The sequence below is a fragment of the Scyliorhinus canicula genome, chromosome 10 (genome assembly GCF_902713615.1).
Source record: "Scyliorhinus canicula chromosome 10, sScyCan1.1, whole genome shotgun sequence".
Taxonomy (NCBI): Eukaryota; Metazoa; Chordata; class Chondrichthyes; order Carcharhiniformes; family Scyliorhinidae; genus Scyliorhinus; species Scyliorhinus canicula.
Window position 1 is genome coordinate 51432196 of NC_052155.1, and position 14998 is coordinate 51447193.

The 14998-nt window shown below is 44.4% G+C and overlaps 1 protein-coding gene across 2 annotated transcripts in view; it reads left to right on the plus strand.

The window, feature by feature from the left end:
• nbeal2 (neurobeachin-like 2) overlaps nucleotides 1-14593 on the plus strand; it is a 333597-nt gene extending 319004 nt beyond the window's left edge. For both annotated transcript variants that reach the window (XM_038808910.1, XM_038808909.1), the window contains 6 exons: nucleotides 985-1079; nucleotides 4208-4324; nucleotides 7682-7843; nucleotides 9897-10045; nucleotides 12376-12511; nucleotides 13946-14593. In XM_038808910.1, coding sequence (XP_038664838.1) covers nucleotides 985-1079; nucleotides 4208-4324; nucleotides 7682-7843; nucleotides 9897-10045; nucleotides 12376-12511; nucleotides 13946-14053 — 767 coding nt within the window. In that variant the 3' untranslated portion in view covers nucleotides 14054-14593. The remainder of the gene's footprint in view (nucleotides 1-984; nucleotides 1080-4207; nucleotides 4325-7681; nucleotides 7844-9896; nucleotides 10046-12375; nucleotides 12512-13945) is intronic.
• The last annotated feature ends 405 nt before the right edge of the window (nucleotides 14594-14998 follow it).

A 14998-nucleotide genomic window follows, 5' to 3' on the forward strand; every position in this document is an offset into this window, starting at 1 on the left:
GTTACCCCAATCTCTACGTCAGCTTGTGGATCCCCAAGGGGGAATGTCACATACTCCATACTCCTCCCCCAAGTGAGTAAACCCCACTATGGGGTTGCTGAGGCCCCCCTTTTCAGGTCTTGCCCTGTCTCCTTTCAGAGCCCCCCCCCCCTTTCAGGACCCCCACCCTTCACCCCCCCTCAACCTCTCAACTATCCGGAAGCCCCTTCATACCCGTCCTTCACCCCACCCCCCCACCCTTCATACCCCCTCATCTCTCCTTTCATGGGCATGGTCCCCCTCAGGCCCTGACCCTTGGCTGTTCCACCCTGGCATTGCCCCTGCCAGCATGGCAGTGCCACCCAGGCACCTTGACAGTGCCAGGCTGAAGGTTCCAGGCTGCCAGTGCCACGGTGCCAAGGTGCCAAGGGGAGAGCCAGAGTGCCAACCTGCCCTGTCCCTGACCGCCCAGGGGCCTGGGAGGCCCCCCCAGATAACGTTCCGCCTGGTCCACGTTTGAGTGGACCAGTACTAATCACCGCTTGGCTGGGCTCTCCTTGGGGAGGCCGATACATGCTGGGAGCCAGTTAGATCCAGTGTCACTATAGTTAAGTGGGTTCAGATCATGTGAGGCGTTATGGCCGTCGGGATCCGGGAAACGCCTCTCCCAGCATTTACTGGCCGCATTCCATTCCGATTCTGGTGGAACGTGTAGGTAGATTGTACCCTAAATGTGGGTGAATACCAGTGTGGATCTCACCCAAAGAGAAGGTGGGAAACACCCTCCCAAACATGCCCAAAATGACACTTAGAAATGTTTTGGTTGAATTCTGTGCTCTCTATTAAGTCAAATATTCAATCATGTTGGTCAAGCAAGATTTTCCTTTTTGAAATCTACTATTCGTTATACTTTTCTTTTTCAGATGTTCTTTAGATGTTCTCTTTTAGAAGAGATTCCATTATTTTTCCTCCCCCAAAATTAATCATAGCTTTTAATTCCCCCAGATATTGTAACATGCCTTGCACTGGACCATTGTGGTATCTACCTGATTACCGGGTCAAGGGACACTACCTGCATAGTGTGGCAGGTCATCCAGCAGGTAAAATGCCCCTTGGGATTTTTATTTATTATTTTATGAGATGTGGATGTTGCTGGCAATACCAGCATTTGTTGCCCATCTCTAATTGTCCTGGCCATTTCAAGGGGCAGTTAAGAGTCAACCAAATTGATGTGGATCTGGAGTGACAGGAGGTCAGACCAGGCAAAGATGGCCAATTTCCTTCCCTGAAGGGCATTAGTGACCAAGAGTCACCAAGACTAACTTTCAATTCCAGATTTAATATTTGAATTTAAATTCCATCAGCTGCCTTGGGATTTGACCCCCCACCCCCCAATGTTCGATGGCATCCAATTCTTGAAAGTGCAAGATAAACAACGCCCATGAATTGTAGAACCCTTCCATCCTCCCCCTCAACTCAAACTTCACCTTCGCGAGCATCAAAAATTCCAGCAGTCACGCCGAGGTACAGGACGGAGAAGCTGACGTCCACCCCAGCAGAACCCACCTTCGGGAAATCAGCGAGGCGAAGGCTGAGACAACTGCCCCTGCACCCACCTGCAGCCCGGGCTGATCCGACACCCCGAAAATGGCTTCTAGGGGCCCTGGTTCAAACCTCACATGCACCACCCTTGAGATAACCTTAAAAACCTCCCTCCAATACCCCTCCAGTTTCGGGTAGGACCAAAACATGTGAACATGGTTTGTGGGGCCCCTCCCACAGCGCTCACATGCATCCTCCACCCCCTCAAAGAGTTGGCTCATCCTCATGAGGTGCGCCCTATATACCACCTTCAACTGTATCAGCCCCAATCTCGCACACAAAGTTGAGGCATTTACCCTCCGGAGCACCTCCCACCATAGACCATCCTCCATAACCTCCCCCAACTCTTCCTCCCACTTGGCTTTCATCCGCTCCAAGGATACTTTGTCCTCCCCCAGAAGCTTCCTATAAATCACCGACCCCACCCTCTACTCCATTTCCTCTGTCGTCAAAACCTCTTCCAACAATGTGCCCTATCGGGAAGCTCTCAACCTCCTTCCTAGCAAAATCCCAGATCTGCAGATATCCAAATACTTACCCCTGCCCCAGTCCATTTTTCTCCCCCAACTCCTCCAGCCTGGTAAAATGACCTCCCTGAAACAAGTCCTTTAATACCCTCTCTCCAAAACCTCCCATCCCACTTCCCTGGCTCAAACCTATGATTCTCCCTAATCAGCATCTCTCTTGACCCCACCCACAACTTAAAATGCTGCCTCAACTGCCCCCAAATCTTCAGCGTTGCCACCACCACCGGACTCCCAGAATATGTTGCCAATGCCCTCAGCCCCGATCCCCTGCACAGACTTGTTCCACACATTTATATAGAATTTATGTAGCAATTTTCACAATCTCAGGATTCTCCACATCAATGAAGTATGAGTGCCACTGTTACAGAGAAACATTTTTTAAAAAATATTTTTATTCAGGTATTTGAAAATTTTAATAAAAAAACATTAACAATGACATCAACATGGTATAATAAACATTTCCCCCCATCAAAATCTTCACACACCCCAACCATAAAACACAATTCTGCCCCCCCCCCCCCCCCCCCCCCCCCCCCCCGCCCCCCGCCCCCTTGGAATACTGCATCTGCTGACGTTTTAATTTTTCCCGAGAAAGTCGACGAACGGCTGCCACCTCCGGGTCAACCCGACCATTGACCCTCTTAAGGCTAACTTTATCTTCTCGAGACTGAGAAATAAAGCCATGACACTAACCCAGGTCTCTACACTCAGGGGCTTTGAGTCCCTCCACATTAACAAGATCCGTCTCCGGGCTGCCAGGGAGGCAAAGGCCAAGACGTCAGCCTCGTTCGCCCCCTGAACTCCCGGCTCTTTCGACACTCCAAAGATTGCCACCTCCGGACTTGGCATCACCCGTGTTTTTAGTACCATGAACATTGCCTTAGCAAAACCCTGCCAAAACCCTCTAAGTTTTGGGCATGCCCGAAGCATGTGGACATGATTTGCTGGGCTTCCCGCGCACCTCGCACAGCTATCCTCAACCCCGAAAAACTTACTCATCATAGCCACTCTCATGTGCGCCCGGTGGACTACCTTGAACTGCATCAGGCTAAGCCTGGCAGATAATAATTAGGTATTAACCCTGCTTAGGGCATCCGCCCTTAAACTCGCCTCTATCTCTCCTCCTAGCTCGACCACTTGCCCTTAAGCTCCTCCACTGGAGTTTCCTCCGCCTCTGAAAGCTCCTGGTAAATATCCGATACCTTCCCCTCTCCCACCCAGGTACTGGAGACTACTCTGTCCTGTATCCCCCATGGCGGCAGCAGCGGAAAGGCCGGAACCTGCTTTCTCAGGAAGTCTCGCACCTGCAAATACCCAAAACCATTCCCTGCTGGCAATTCAAATTTATCCTCCAGGGCTTTCAAGCTGGGAAAGCTCCCACCTATAAATAGATTCCTCATCCTTCTAATTCCTGCCCTTTGCCTTCTCCGGAACCCACCACCTAACCTACCCGGTACAAACCGATGATTGTTCTAAATCAGATGTTACAGAGAAACATGGCAGACAATTTGCTTACAATAAGGTCTGAAAAAGCGATATTCCTAGATGATATGTTTTGTTGAAGTTTGTTGAGGGATGTTGGCCAAAGCACAGAGAGATCACTCCAGCCCTCCCTCGAATCGTGCCGTGGGATCTTTTAAATCAGTCTGAGATGGCCGACAGGGCACGCACTTAATGTCTGATCTGAAATGAAAAAATGAATGAAAATCGCTTATTGTTACAAATGGGCTTCAAGGAAGTTACTGTGAAAAGCCCCTAGTCGCCACATTCCGGCACCTGTTCAGGGAGGCTGGTGTGGGAATTGAACCGTGCCGCTGGCCTGCCTTGGTCTGCTTTAAAAGCCAGCGATTTAGCCCAGTGTGCTAAATCCAGAAAGACAGTAGCATGTCTGATGATTCAAAACTTAATCATACTGCACTAAAGTGTCAGTGTGGATTTTGTCCTCAAAAGAAGTGTGACTTGACCACATAACCCTCTGAATTGAGGTGAGACTACTACTGTTGAACCATGGCTGACACACAGAATCGATTGTTTGAAATAGTTTAAGAAAGGAGCAGTTGTTTTCTCCAGTTTATTAATCTTTCTGACTATGTTTTCAGGGTGGTTTTTCTTGTGGTTTGGCTCAGAAGCCAGTGCAAGTCCTCTATGGGCATGACAACGCAGTCACTTGTGTGGCCATCAGCACTGAGCTTGACATGGCTGTATCAGGTTCAAAGGTAAGTCTTATGCAATGTGGCTGTTTGGGAGAACGAGGGGATAGTTAGTTGGGTTACTGTCATTCAGTCATTTGGATGTTAAAGCTGACTGGGATCAGTCTGCTGCCAACTCTCTACAGCTAACTTCCTTTAGCCCTACAACCCTCCGAGAACTCTTCATTCCTCCAAATCTTGCCACATCCCACTTTCTTCATCCCATCATTGGCAGCAGTGCCTTCAGCCATCTGGATCCTAAGATCAGAAAGTTCTTCTCCTTGAAACCTAAATCTTTGACCAAACTTTTTGGTATCACCCTCTTGGCTCAGTGTAAATTTTGACTGATTCCACTCCTGTGATGTGCCATGGGATTTTTGCTACAATAAAAATACTGTGCAAATGTGAGGTCTGGGCTGGAGCAGCAATTGCGATCCTACAGATGATCTCGGAACTGTGGGCCGGAATTCTCCAGTCGTCGGGATTCACTTTTCCCGCTGGCAGCGCACCCCTGCCAGCGGGTTTCCCGGCAGTGCTGGGTGGTCTCAATGGGAAATCCCATTGACAAGCGGCGGGGAGGGTAGAATCTCTCCGCCAGTGAACCGTGCGTGGCCGAGAAACACGCGACTGTGGGACCAGGGAATCCTGTCCATGGTCTATGGTAGTATTGTATAATAGAAAAGCCACTAACTACAGTACGTGTCTAACTGGGAATTGAGATGTGCTAAATTGCATTTCTGATCAGTAATTAAAAAGTCCCTATTGTTAAGTTTGTGATCTCAATACTCATATTTGTACTGTTTATGCATGCGGACTTTAACCTTTTTGTGCATCTGCTGGTAAAATAGTAAGGCAGTAAATGTGTGTGCGTGTTTTTCAATCATTGTGGGTGTTTTACCTCCTTGACAACTGAATGGTGCCAGATGTTTATTGAGCAAATGTACACGCAAAGTTAATACACAGCTATTGTGTGTGTGTTTAAGAGGCTTTTTATTAAAAAATAGTGCATGTGGCTAAGACAGTGTTGCCATAGTCACACCTGTGGCTAATTGCTGATTATTTCTGAAATAAGAACAGAAAATGCTGGATAAGCTCAGTGGGTCTGGCAGCCTCTGTGTGAGAGAGAAACACAGTTAACCTTTTGAGTCCATATGACCCTTCTACAGAAGTCTTTTGGACGACACCAGTCTGGGGTGGGAAGAGGTATAAACTGAGATTCGTGCTCCTCAAAAGCTTTTGAGTGGCCTTTGCTGAATGTTTGCTGCATGCGACGTGCCTGTATGTACATAAAGCTTCGGGTGTGGACAAAATACAGAATCAGTCTCTCCCAATGGGTAAATTACCTGATCACAGTCACTGTCTTAAATCTTAGTCTCATTCAGACCTGAGTTAGACTGAAGGACCTGAGAGATCAAACTCAATTTTTCAAAGACTCTAACCGTGAATAGCTAGTTTCAAGCTGTGCCTTTGTTGTCAAATTGCTAATGGATTGGTCCTAAATTTGTGGAGGAGAAGCGGGAGAAAGAAATAGCTTCATTCTAAAATATTCCCCATCCCTCAGATATTTTAACATGTATCAGAAACAGCATATTCAAAGAATTTAAATACACTGATCACTGTAATACTAATCATCAGAGGAAGGAAGAAAAACATCCATTTATATAGCATCTTTCATGGCTTCAGGACATCCCCAAGCACTTTACCGCCAAGGGGGACTTTTTGAATTGTGACCACTGTAAGATTAATAGCACTGGTTATAATCACTGGTTGTTGTTAGTATTGATTATCATTATAAAATGATGCCCTGGTAGTGGGATCATGGGGCCAATATATCAACTTTTAAATACTCTTGCAGCAGTTGAAGGCTGAGACCATGAAGGTTGCGGTGTAAGTTATAAGCAGCAACATTGAAATCTGTGATGCTTTAATTGCACACAAACAGACACATGTAAATAAGCACACGTAGTATGCAGCAAACATTCATGTGCATTTGCACCAGCAAACGCCACTAGAAAGGAGATGTAGCAGCCTTAAAATAGAGGGAAATGTAAAACAATGGTGAGTGCCGGAAAATATTAGTATGTCCACATGAATTATATCTTGTTGGTTAAGAAAAGTATCCTCGGGGTATGATGACCACGGGGATATATAATTGGGCAAAAGAGGAAGGATAAGAACCAGAATAAATGTAACCTGACCGACCAAAGCCTTATGGCGGAGAAAAAATAAAACCTAATGCACAAGGGGAGAGAGAGATAAAAAGAGAGAAGCTCAAGACTGAAGACGCAAAGCTGCAAGATATGTTGTGTGCTCTTTCATCCAAAACAAATAGATGTATCCAGCCTGTTTTAGACTGTAAATAACTGCCTGCGTTTATTGCTCTAGTTTACATATAATTTCATAAACTTGTTCTGACGATATCTCATTAAAGTAGTTTCACAACTGAACTGTGTTGCCAGTCCATTCTCACAACTGAACTGTGTTGCCAGTCCATTCTCACAACTGAACTGTGTTGCCAGTCCATTCTCACAACTGAACTGTGTTGCCAGTCCATTCTCACAACTGAACTGTGTTGCCAGTCCATTCTCACAACTATTAGAGACTCATGGCCTCTCAAGATTATGCTATTGTTGTAATGTAGGCAGTCAGCTTTCACAGGTCCCACATATATCAATGTAATAATGACCAGATCATGTTTTTATTGTTGATTTGAGGGATAAATATTGGTAGGATACTGGGGGAAACCTATCTCTCCTTCAAAATAGTCCCATGCAGACTTTTACACCCACCTGAGATGACAGATTGGTTTAATGTCTCAACCGAAAGATGGCGCCTCCAGTAATGCAGCACACCCTCAGTACTGCACTGGATTGTCAGCCTAGAGTTTTGTACATAAACCCTGGAGTGGAATTTGAATCCAGAAACTTCTGACTTGAGAAGTAAGAGTACTACCAACTAAATTACAGCTAAGACATGAGATTGTCACTAGAGAATAGAAGGTTCCAGATCCAATCCCATTTTGGGCTGCATAAGCTGATCGTAGCTGTGGCAGCAATTGTGGTACTTGAACTTGCCTTTCCTATTTGTTCATTCTCAGATATAAGTGCTGGTGTTGTTGGCAAGGCCGACCTTTATTGTCCATCCCCAGTTGCCTTGGGTTGGTGTTGGTGAGCTGGCCTTCTTAAAGAAGTTTGATACAATTGAGTGACTTGTTAAGCCACTTTAGTGGGCAGTTAAGATTCTACCATTTGTAATGGGTCTACAGGCTAGAATGTGTAAGCATGACAAGATTATTTTCCCCATAGGATATTAGTGAACTATATTTTAATTTCTGTATTTTTTAAAAACTGAATTCAAATTCTCAAACTTTTTCTTCTTTTACAGGATGGCACAGTCATTGTGCACACAGTTCGGCGAGGTCAGTTCATGCGGACCCTAAAACTCCCCTGTGAAAGCACGCTGCCTGTGACCATTGATGACCTTGTTGTTGGACGTGAGGGCCAGATCGTTGTTCACAGCAGTATAGAAAGTGGGGCACCACCAAAGGTAGATGGGAGAAGGATTAGAGGGGAGTTGAAGAGAAATCTTTTCTCCCAGAGAACATCCAGAAGACGCTGCCTAAAAGTGAGGCAGAGCCAGAAATTCTCAACATACTAAAAAGTACTTGGGCATACACTTGAAGTGCTGTTCTCCACAAGGCTGCAGACCGATTTAGAAAGAGGGATTAAACTGGATGGATCATTTTTGACTGGCACAGACACAATGGGCCGGAAAGTCTCCTATAAAGTTTTTTATGAATCTTTTCTTATTTATTGAGGAAAATAACAAGAATACCATAAGAATCACGATGACATTTGACATTTAAAAAAATTCTTTCTTGGGATGTGGGCATCGCTGGCTGGCCCAGCATTTGTTGTCCATCCCTAATTGTCCTTGAAATGAGTGGCTTACTAGGCCATTTCAAGGAGGGGCAGTTAAGAGCCAAACACATCGGCATGTAGGCCAGACGGGGTAAGGAGAGCAAATTTCCTTCCCTGAAGGACATTAGTGAACCAGATAGATTAGTGCTTGTGTTAACAGTCAGGGCATAATATTAGTTTGAGCTACGAAATCCAAGTAATAGTTGGATTGGGTAAATGAAACTAGCAGCTTAACAAGATACCAGAAAATGTTCATCGTCTGATGGCCAGCCAATCTTCATTTTAACTTCCAACGCCCCACTGCATCATGGTTTTCTCAGCTTTAGTTTATTCATCATAATATGGGAACAACGTCTTTCACTCTTTTCAATTTGGCGCACTGCATTGCAACAAGGAATATAAATGAGGCTGAAGTCACAAAATCAAAATTACGTGGACCACTTTTCCTGTGGAGCGGATGGCTGACCATCCAAAATTCAACATCTAGCCCAGTGTTTCTAATTACCAAATACGTTATCCAATTTGTGCACTGAAAAATCTTACAAACCACAATGACCACTAAATGACTAGTTAACCTATTTTGGTGCTATTTCTGATTGAACAATAGGTAACAACCAGGACACAATTTCCTTGCTGTTCATCAAATAGTGCCATGGGATTTCATCTGAACAGACACATGGGGCTGCAGTTACTATCTCATCCAAAAGATAGCACACCCTCAGCACTGAAGCAGTAGTACAAACCCCTGGGGGGTGCCATTCGTCACACTCTGCCAATTTGAGTGCACCTCCATTCTCCTTCCTCTCTGTCCCCTTCCTGAATAATTTCCTATCTAAGCCAATAGATTGCCTCCAATTCCATGTGCTTTCAGTTTTGGTATTAGAACCTTGTTAAATGCCATCTGGGAGTGCATATGAATAACATACAAAGATATTTCCTTATTGGACACATTTGTTACTCCCCAAGAAATTCAACTGATACAATGGATGTGACTTACTCTTTACAAATCAATGCTGGCTTTCACTGATCAATTCACATTTGTCCTAATGCTCAGGTACTACTCCATCCCTATTAAGAGATTATAGTAAGCACCCCATGAATGATGTTAAGCTAACAGGCTTATCATTTATTTTTATTTTTTCTGCTCTTCATTAAATAATATGAATGTATGAACGTAGAAATTAGGACCAGGAGTAGGCCATTCAGCCCCATGAACCTGGTTGTCTTTCAATAAGATCATGACTGACCTGACTATGGCTTCCATTCCATGCCCGGCTGGGGACTCCCTGGGGAGGCGGGTAGATGCCGGCAGCCCGATTGATCCCGGACCAGCAATCATGAATGGGTTTTAAACCTACTTACGTGTGCGAGGCCTGGTACCACCCATTGTGGGTGGGATCTTGATCGTGGTGCCTGTGCAGGTCTCACAAGGCATACTGGCTGTCGGGAAGCCCACAGGAGGTCTTTCCCAGCACCTACCGGCCGTGATGCGCTCCAGTATAGCGCAATGAGGCTGGCAGAATCCACCCCGTTAATGTTCCAGGTCATTAACCTTTCATCGGAACTTTTTTTGTAAGTAAGCTGAAGTTATCTTTAAAAAGTATTTTTAAGCCATTTAATATCCCCTATCTCCTTTCTTTAGTCTAACTCAGTCCATCATGGTTTTGTTTTTAATCTAGGACAAAATGTTCTTGCACCTCTATTCTGTGAATGGCAAGCACTTGGCCTCTGTGACTCTGGATGAACGGGTGTCCGCGATGTGTATCGTTGAAGAGTTTGTAGTCCTGGGCACCGAGCAGTGCTCACTCGAAATACGGGACCTTCAGAGGTAGGGTGATTCAGGCTTCTGCTTCAGTATACCTGATACAAAGGACAAGTGTACTATCACTGAACTTTGAGGGAGATTGAAAGTCTTGGACATTATCAACTCAAATTAATTTGTGTATTTGAAAAATATTCATTTATTGGTACCCCATTGCTCCGTGTGTAAAGGCACTATGAGTTATGGTACTCAGCCACGTAGATGAATACAAGAAGGTGATTCAATATCTAGTCAATGCTAAATCTGGGTGTCACTCAAGTTAGGCTGAGAATGCTGATGAGATGGCCATTGCTTGGCACTTGTGTGGCACAAATGTTGCTTGCCATTTGTCAGCCCAAGTCTGGATATTGTCATTAACTGGTGACGGACTCTTTGGCTCCACTTTTGGTGTACAAATAGTATCAGATGGATAAGTTAATCAGACAGCGACACCACCACACTGGTACTGTTCCCCTGTATCCAAAATCAGGTGACGAAAGGTGCAATGCCTTTGGAACATCGACAATGCAGATTCACCAGAATACTGTGTGCAGTTCTGGTCACCACATTATAGGAAGGATGTGATTGCACTGGAGTGGGTGCAGAGACGTTTCACCAGGATGTTGCCTGGGATGGAACATTTTAGTTATGAAGAGAGGTTGGATAGGCTTGGGGTGTTTTCGCTGGAGCAGAGAAGACTGAGGGGCGACCTGATCAAGGTGTACAAGATTATGAGGGGCATGGACAGGGTAGATAGGGAACAGCTGTTCCCTTAGTTGAGAGTCGGTTACAAGTTGAGAGTCGGTTACAAGGGACACAAGTGAGGGGCGGAAGATTCAGGGGGGACTTGAGGAAAAACACTTTTACCCAAAGGATGATGACGGTCTGGAGGGTGGTAGAGGTGGGTTGCCTCACATCCTTTTAAGAAGTAGCTGGATGAGAACTTGGCACATCATAACATTTGAGGCTATGGGACAAGTGCTGGCAAATGGGATTAGGATTGGCAGATCAAGTGCCTTTCATGCGGCGGTGCAAACTCAATGGGCCGAAGGGCCTTTTCTGCAATGCATTTGTCTGTGATTCCATGAACATCAGGATTTAAAGGGTTACTTTATGTGGGCAAGTTGCATAAATGTGATTTATGTTCCCTTGTTTAGAAGGTTGAGGGTAGTGTAATCAAGATGTTAAACATAATAGAAGGTTGATGCACAGAAACATTTTCTTCTGGTGGGATTATTCAGAACTGAGGGCACAATCTTTTATGGTAATAGGTCATTTAGGAAATCAAGGGGTAGAATTGTAAGGATAGCAAGCGATTGATGATCGCCATCCCAAGAGTCGGTGCCTAACGTGCATCCACTGTCTCTCAAACACCCAGTGCCATTTAACGCTCACATTGCCATTGATCAGCAGTAGCTGGGACTTCCTTCTGCCCTTGAAAGAAAGTCCACCCATGAGGACTGTCAGCCATTTGGATTGGCAGACATTTCTTTAACCAAGCCTGGCAGAGTATTGCAGTGGCCAGAAGCGGTACTGCAGTGCTCTGCATGAGACTAAGTTCGGAGACCATGGAAATGGTAAGTCCCGGAGACCCGGAACGAGAGGGTAGGGGACACCTCGAAGGAGGGGGGTGGGGGTAGGGAAGGGGGCGATCATGACATCGGAGGGTAGGCTGGGGGAGGGAGTTTCAGGGTCCCGGGGGGAGGTTGCCTCAACTCTAAGAGGCATTCAGAGTGAGGCACTCTTCCCCCCCCCCCCCCCCCCACATCCCCCACCTGAGATAGGGAAAAGTGCAAATGTCACTTTCTGCCCTACCAGCACCCACTCCTGCTAGCCTAAAAATTGAGGCTGGGCAGGAGAAGGTACTGAAGTGGCCATTTAAGGGCCTTAATGGGTGAATAGACAGGTTTGCTGCCTCAGTCCCTGTCCATTCCAGTGTGAAATTGTGACTGGGTTTGGGGGGGGAGGATTCACGGGGGGGTTGCTGTTCATTCAGTTTTATGCTCCCTACCACCTCAGAATCCATCTTGAGTGAGTGTAAAATTCTGCGCGATAATAATTTTTTCATAAATGATGGAAATCTATAATTATTTCCCTCAAAAGGCTATAAATTCTAAGTCAATTAAATTTTTCAAATTGAGTTTGATAGATTGTTGTTGGCTAATGGCATTATCAGGGGATATGAATGGATCAAAGTAAATGCAGTTCGATACAGATCAATCATGATTTATGTGAATGAACGGCGAAAACAGACTCGAGGCTGAATTGTATAGTCTGTTCTTAAGTGCTGTCACATGTCAGAGAAACATGGTGACTTTGTTATGGTGTGTCATATTAATTCAGTTCTTTTTTTCCAGTTTGAAGAGTGCGATGCCGAAACTGGTCATGAAGGTCCCCATTCACTGTGTCTCCGTTACCAAAGATAACAGCCATATTCTAGTAGGATTAAATGATGGAAAACTGATTGTGGTGGCATCAGGAAAACCGTCTGAGGTAATACCCTAGTGAGGGACGCATAAGACGTTTGCTTAGTTAACTATAATTACACAACACTTGCATTTATACAAAATCTTTATGCAGGAAAACATCTGATGGTGCTTCGTGAAGTGTAAAAATTAATAATGAACCAAAGAACTTACACGAGACTGATTAAAAGCTTGGTCAAAATGGTAGGTTTTGGGGATAGTCTTCAGGGGCAGATTGAAACATCTCAAATTGAATCAATCTAAAATCATGGGTCGAAGACACACTCCAGAGACTTCAGCACATAACCTAGACTAACCCGCAGGTGCAGTACTGAGGGAGTGCTGCAGTGTAATTCCATCCGTTGAGATATTTGTAAGTTGTAGAAATTTGGAAGAGCATCAGTTATTCCAAAGAATGATTATTCAGCCACCTACACTACCAAACCAGACTAAGAGGATATTTACGTCATTTTCTGTCCATGGTACCTTTCTGTGCACAAATTGGCCATTGTGTTAGGCTACAGAAAAATAAAGTCTACACTTTAAAAAGCAATGCATTGAGAAATACTTCCAGACGTCCCATGGACATGAAAGGCCCTATGTAAATGAAACTCTTTCATGTGTTGGGCAGTTACAAGAGACTGGATAGTCTATTTAGTTAAAATGATGTTCAATTACTTCTTCAGAACCTAGGTTTAAATGCAACTGAGACTGATGAAATCATAGAGCCAAAGAATAAGAATACAGCACAGAAGATGGTCATTTGGCCTATCGTGTCTGCACTAGCTTTCTCAAAGAGCAATCCAGGTGATCTCACTCTCCACAATATAAAGCAAAATACTGTGGATGCTGGAATCTGAAATAAAAACAGAAAAATACTGGGAAAACTCAGCAGATCTGGCAGCATCTGTGGAGAGAGAGAAAATATAATTCATGTTTCAAGTCCATGTGATTCTTCAAAGCTCTGAAAATGACTCAAAATGTTAACTCTATTTTATTTCTCCACAGATACTGCCGGTCTCACTATCCCCACACTTTCCTCCTCATTTTTTTCTCCTTCAAATATGTATCTGACTGTGGCCCCTTCCATTTTACACTCCAGCCCTGCCTCTAAAAGTAGTACACCTGCAGGTGCTGTGTCTCGATAAGGCTTTCAATTCTGGGTGGATTGAAATTTTCAGAACTTGGATCAATAGATTTTTTTTTGGTTTGGTAATTAAATCACGGGATATGGAGTAAAATCAGATAAATAGATTTGAGGCACAGAATAGCCGTGATTATGACTGATTAGATGTGAAAAGATGTCCAGAGTCACACATCAAAAATGGTCATGTGGACAAGATGCTGGAGGGTTGCTATGTCCACAGACCCACAGCTAAACAGTAGCCAACGCCTACAGGAGAGAAAGGGGATGGAGAGTTGGTGGCAGCACATCTTATTTTAATCTCTGTATTTGTTTCAGATGCGGTCAAGCCAATTCGCTAGGCGGCTGTGGAGTTCCACCAGGCGTATTTCCCAAGTGTCATCTGGAGAAACTGAGTACAACAAGACTGACACAAGCACAAAGTAGAACTCTCCTATGGCAGGCCACATTCCACCAAGTATCCACCTGCTGTTACAATCTTCAAAAAAACTTTTCTATTTATTTAAAAACATTTTAAAAAACATGCAAACTCCGCTAAGCTGGCAGGCTGTAGAAGCAGAAGGCTTCTTCGTCCACATGTGATGAGCTGCATTCACCAACCAAAGCACCTGTTCAGATCCAAAGGACTTAAAACATTGAATGTTTACAACAAATGTGGAAAAGGATCCGATGCCTTAATATTGCAAGGACTTTTGAAATATTTTTTATAGACAATTGTTGATCTTTGACAACAATTTTCGCTCTGCACAGTGCAAACTTCTTGTTACATGTAGAATGATGTGGTTGTTATGAGGGCTTGAAGATGTTAATAATTGGGTTTCGGAGGGGGCATTTTTGTGGAGCAGGACATATTTTTAACGAATGCTCTGAATCTTCATCTTTTCTATTTTTTTGTTACGGTTACAGATTGGGACATTATAGACACAACAAGATACACTGGTCAATATTAAAATGCTTTTACAAGATTGTTGTTCTCCACTAACATTTGATATATTTGATACATTTGCCCGCTGTAATAGATGATGCATAAAACTGTCATAGTAACAACTGGTTTAGAAGTCATCTCGTAACACTTGTTTATGTCATCCATTTCCCTATTTTAGATCTCCCACTTTTGAAAATTTAGTCACAGAGCCATTTGGAGTGTGGAAGGGGAACATTTGGCTTATCGAGTCTGTCGGCAATCCAGTCAATCCCATTCACCGCTCCATCTCTGTAGCCCTTCAAGTTTATTTCCTTCAAGTACCTTTCACCTTTCTTTTGAAATCATAGATCATCTCTGCTTCCAGCACCCTCATGGACAGCAAGTTCCAGATCATTACATTCACTGCATAAAATAGTTGTTCCTCCCATTTCCCCCTACATCTCTCA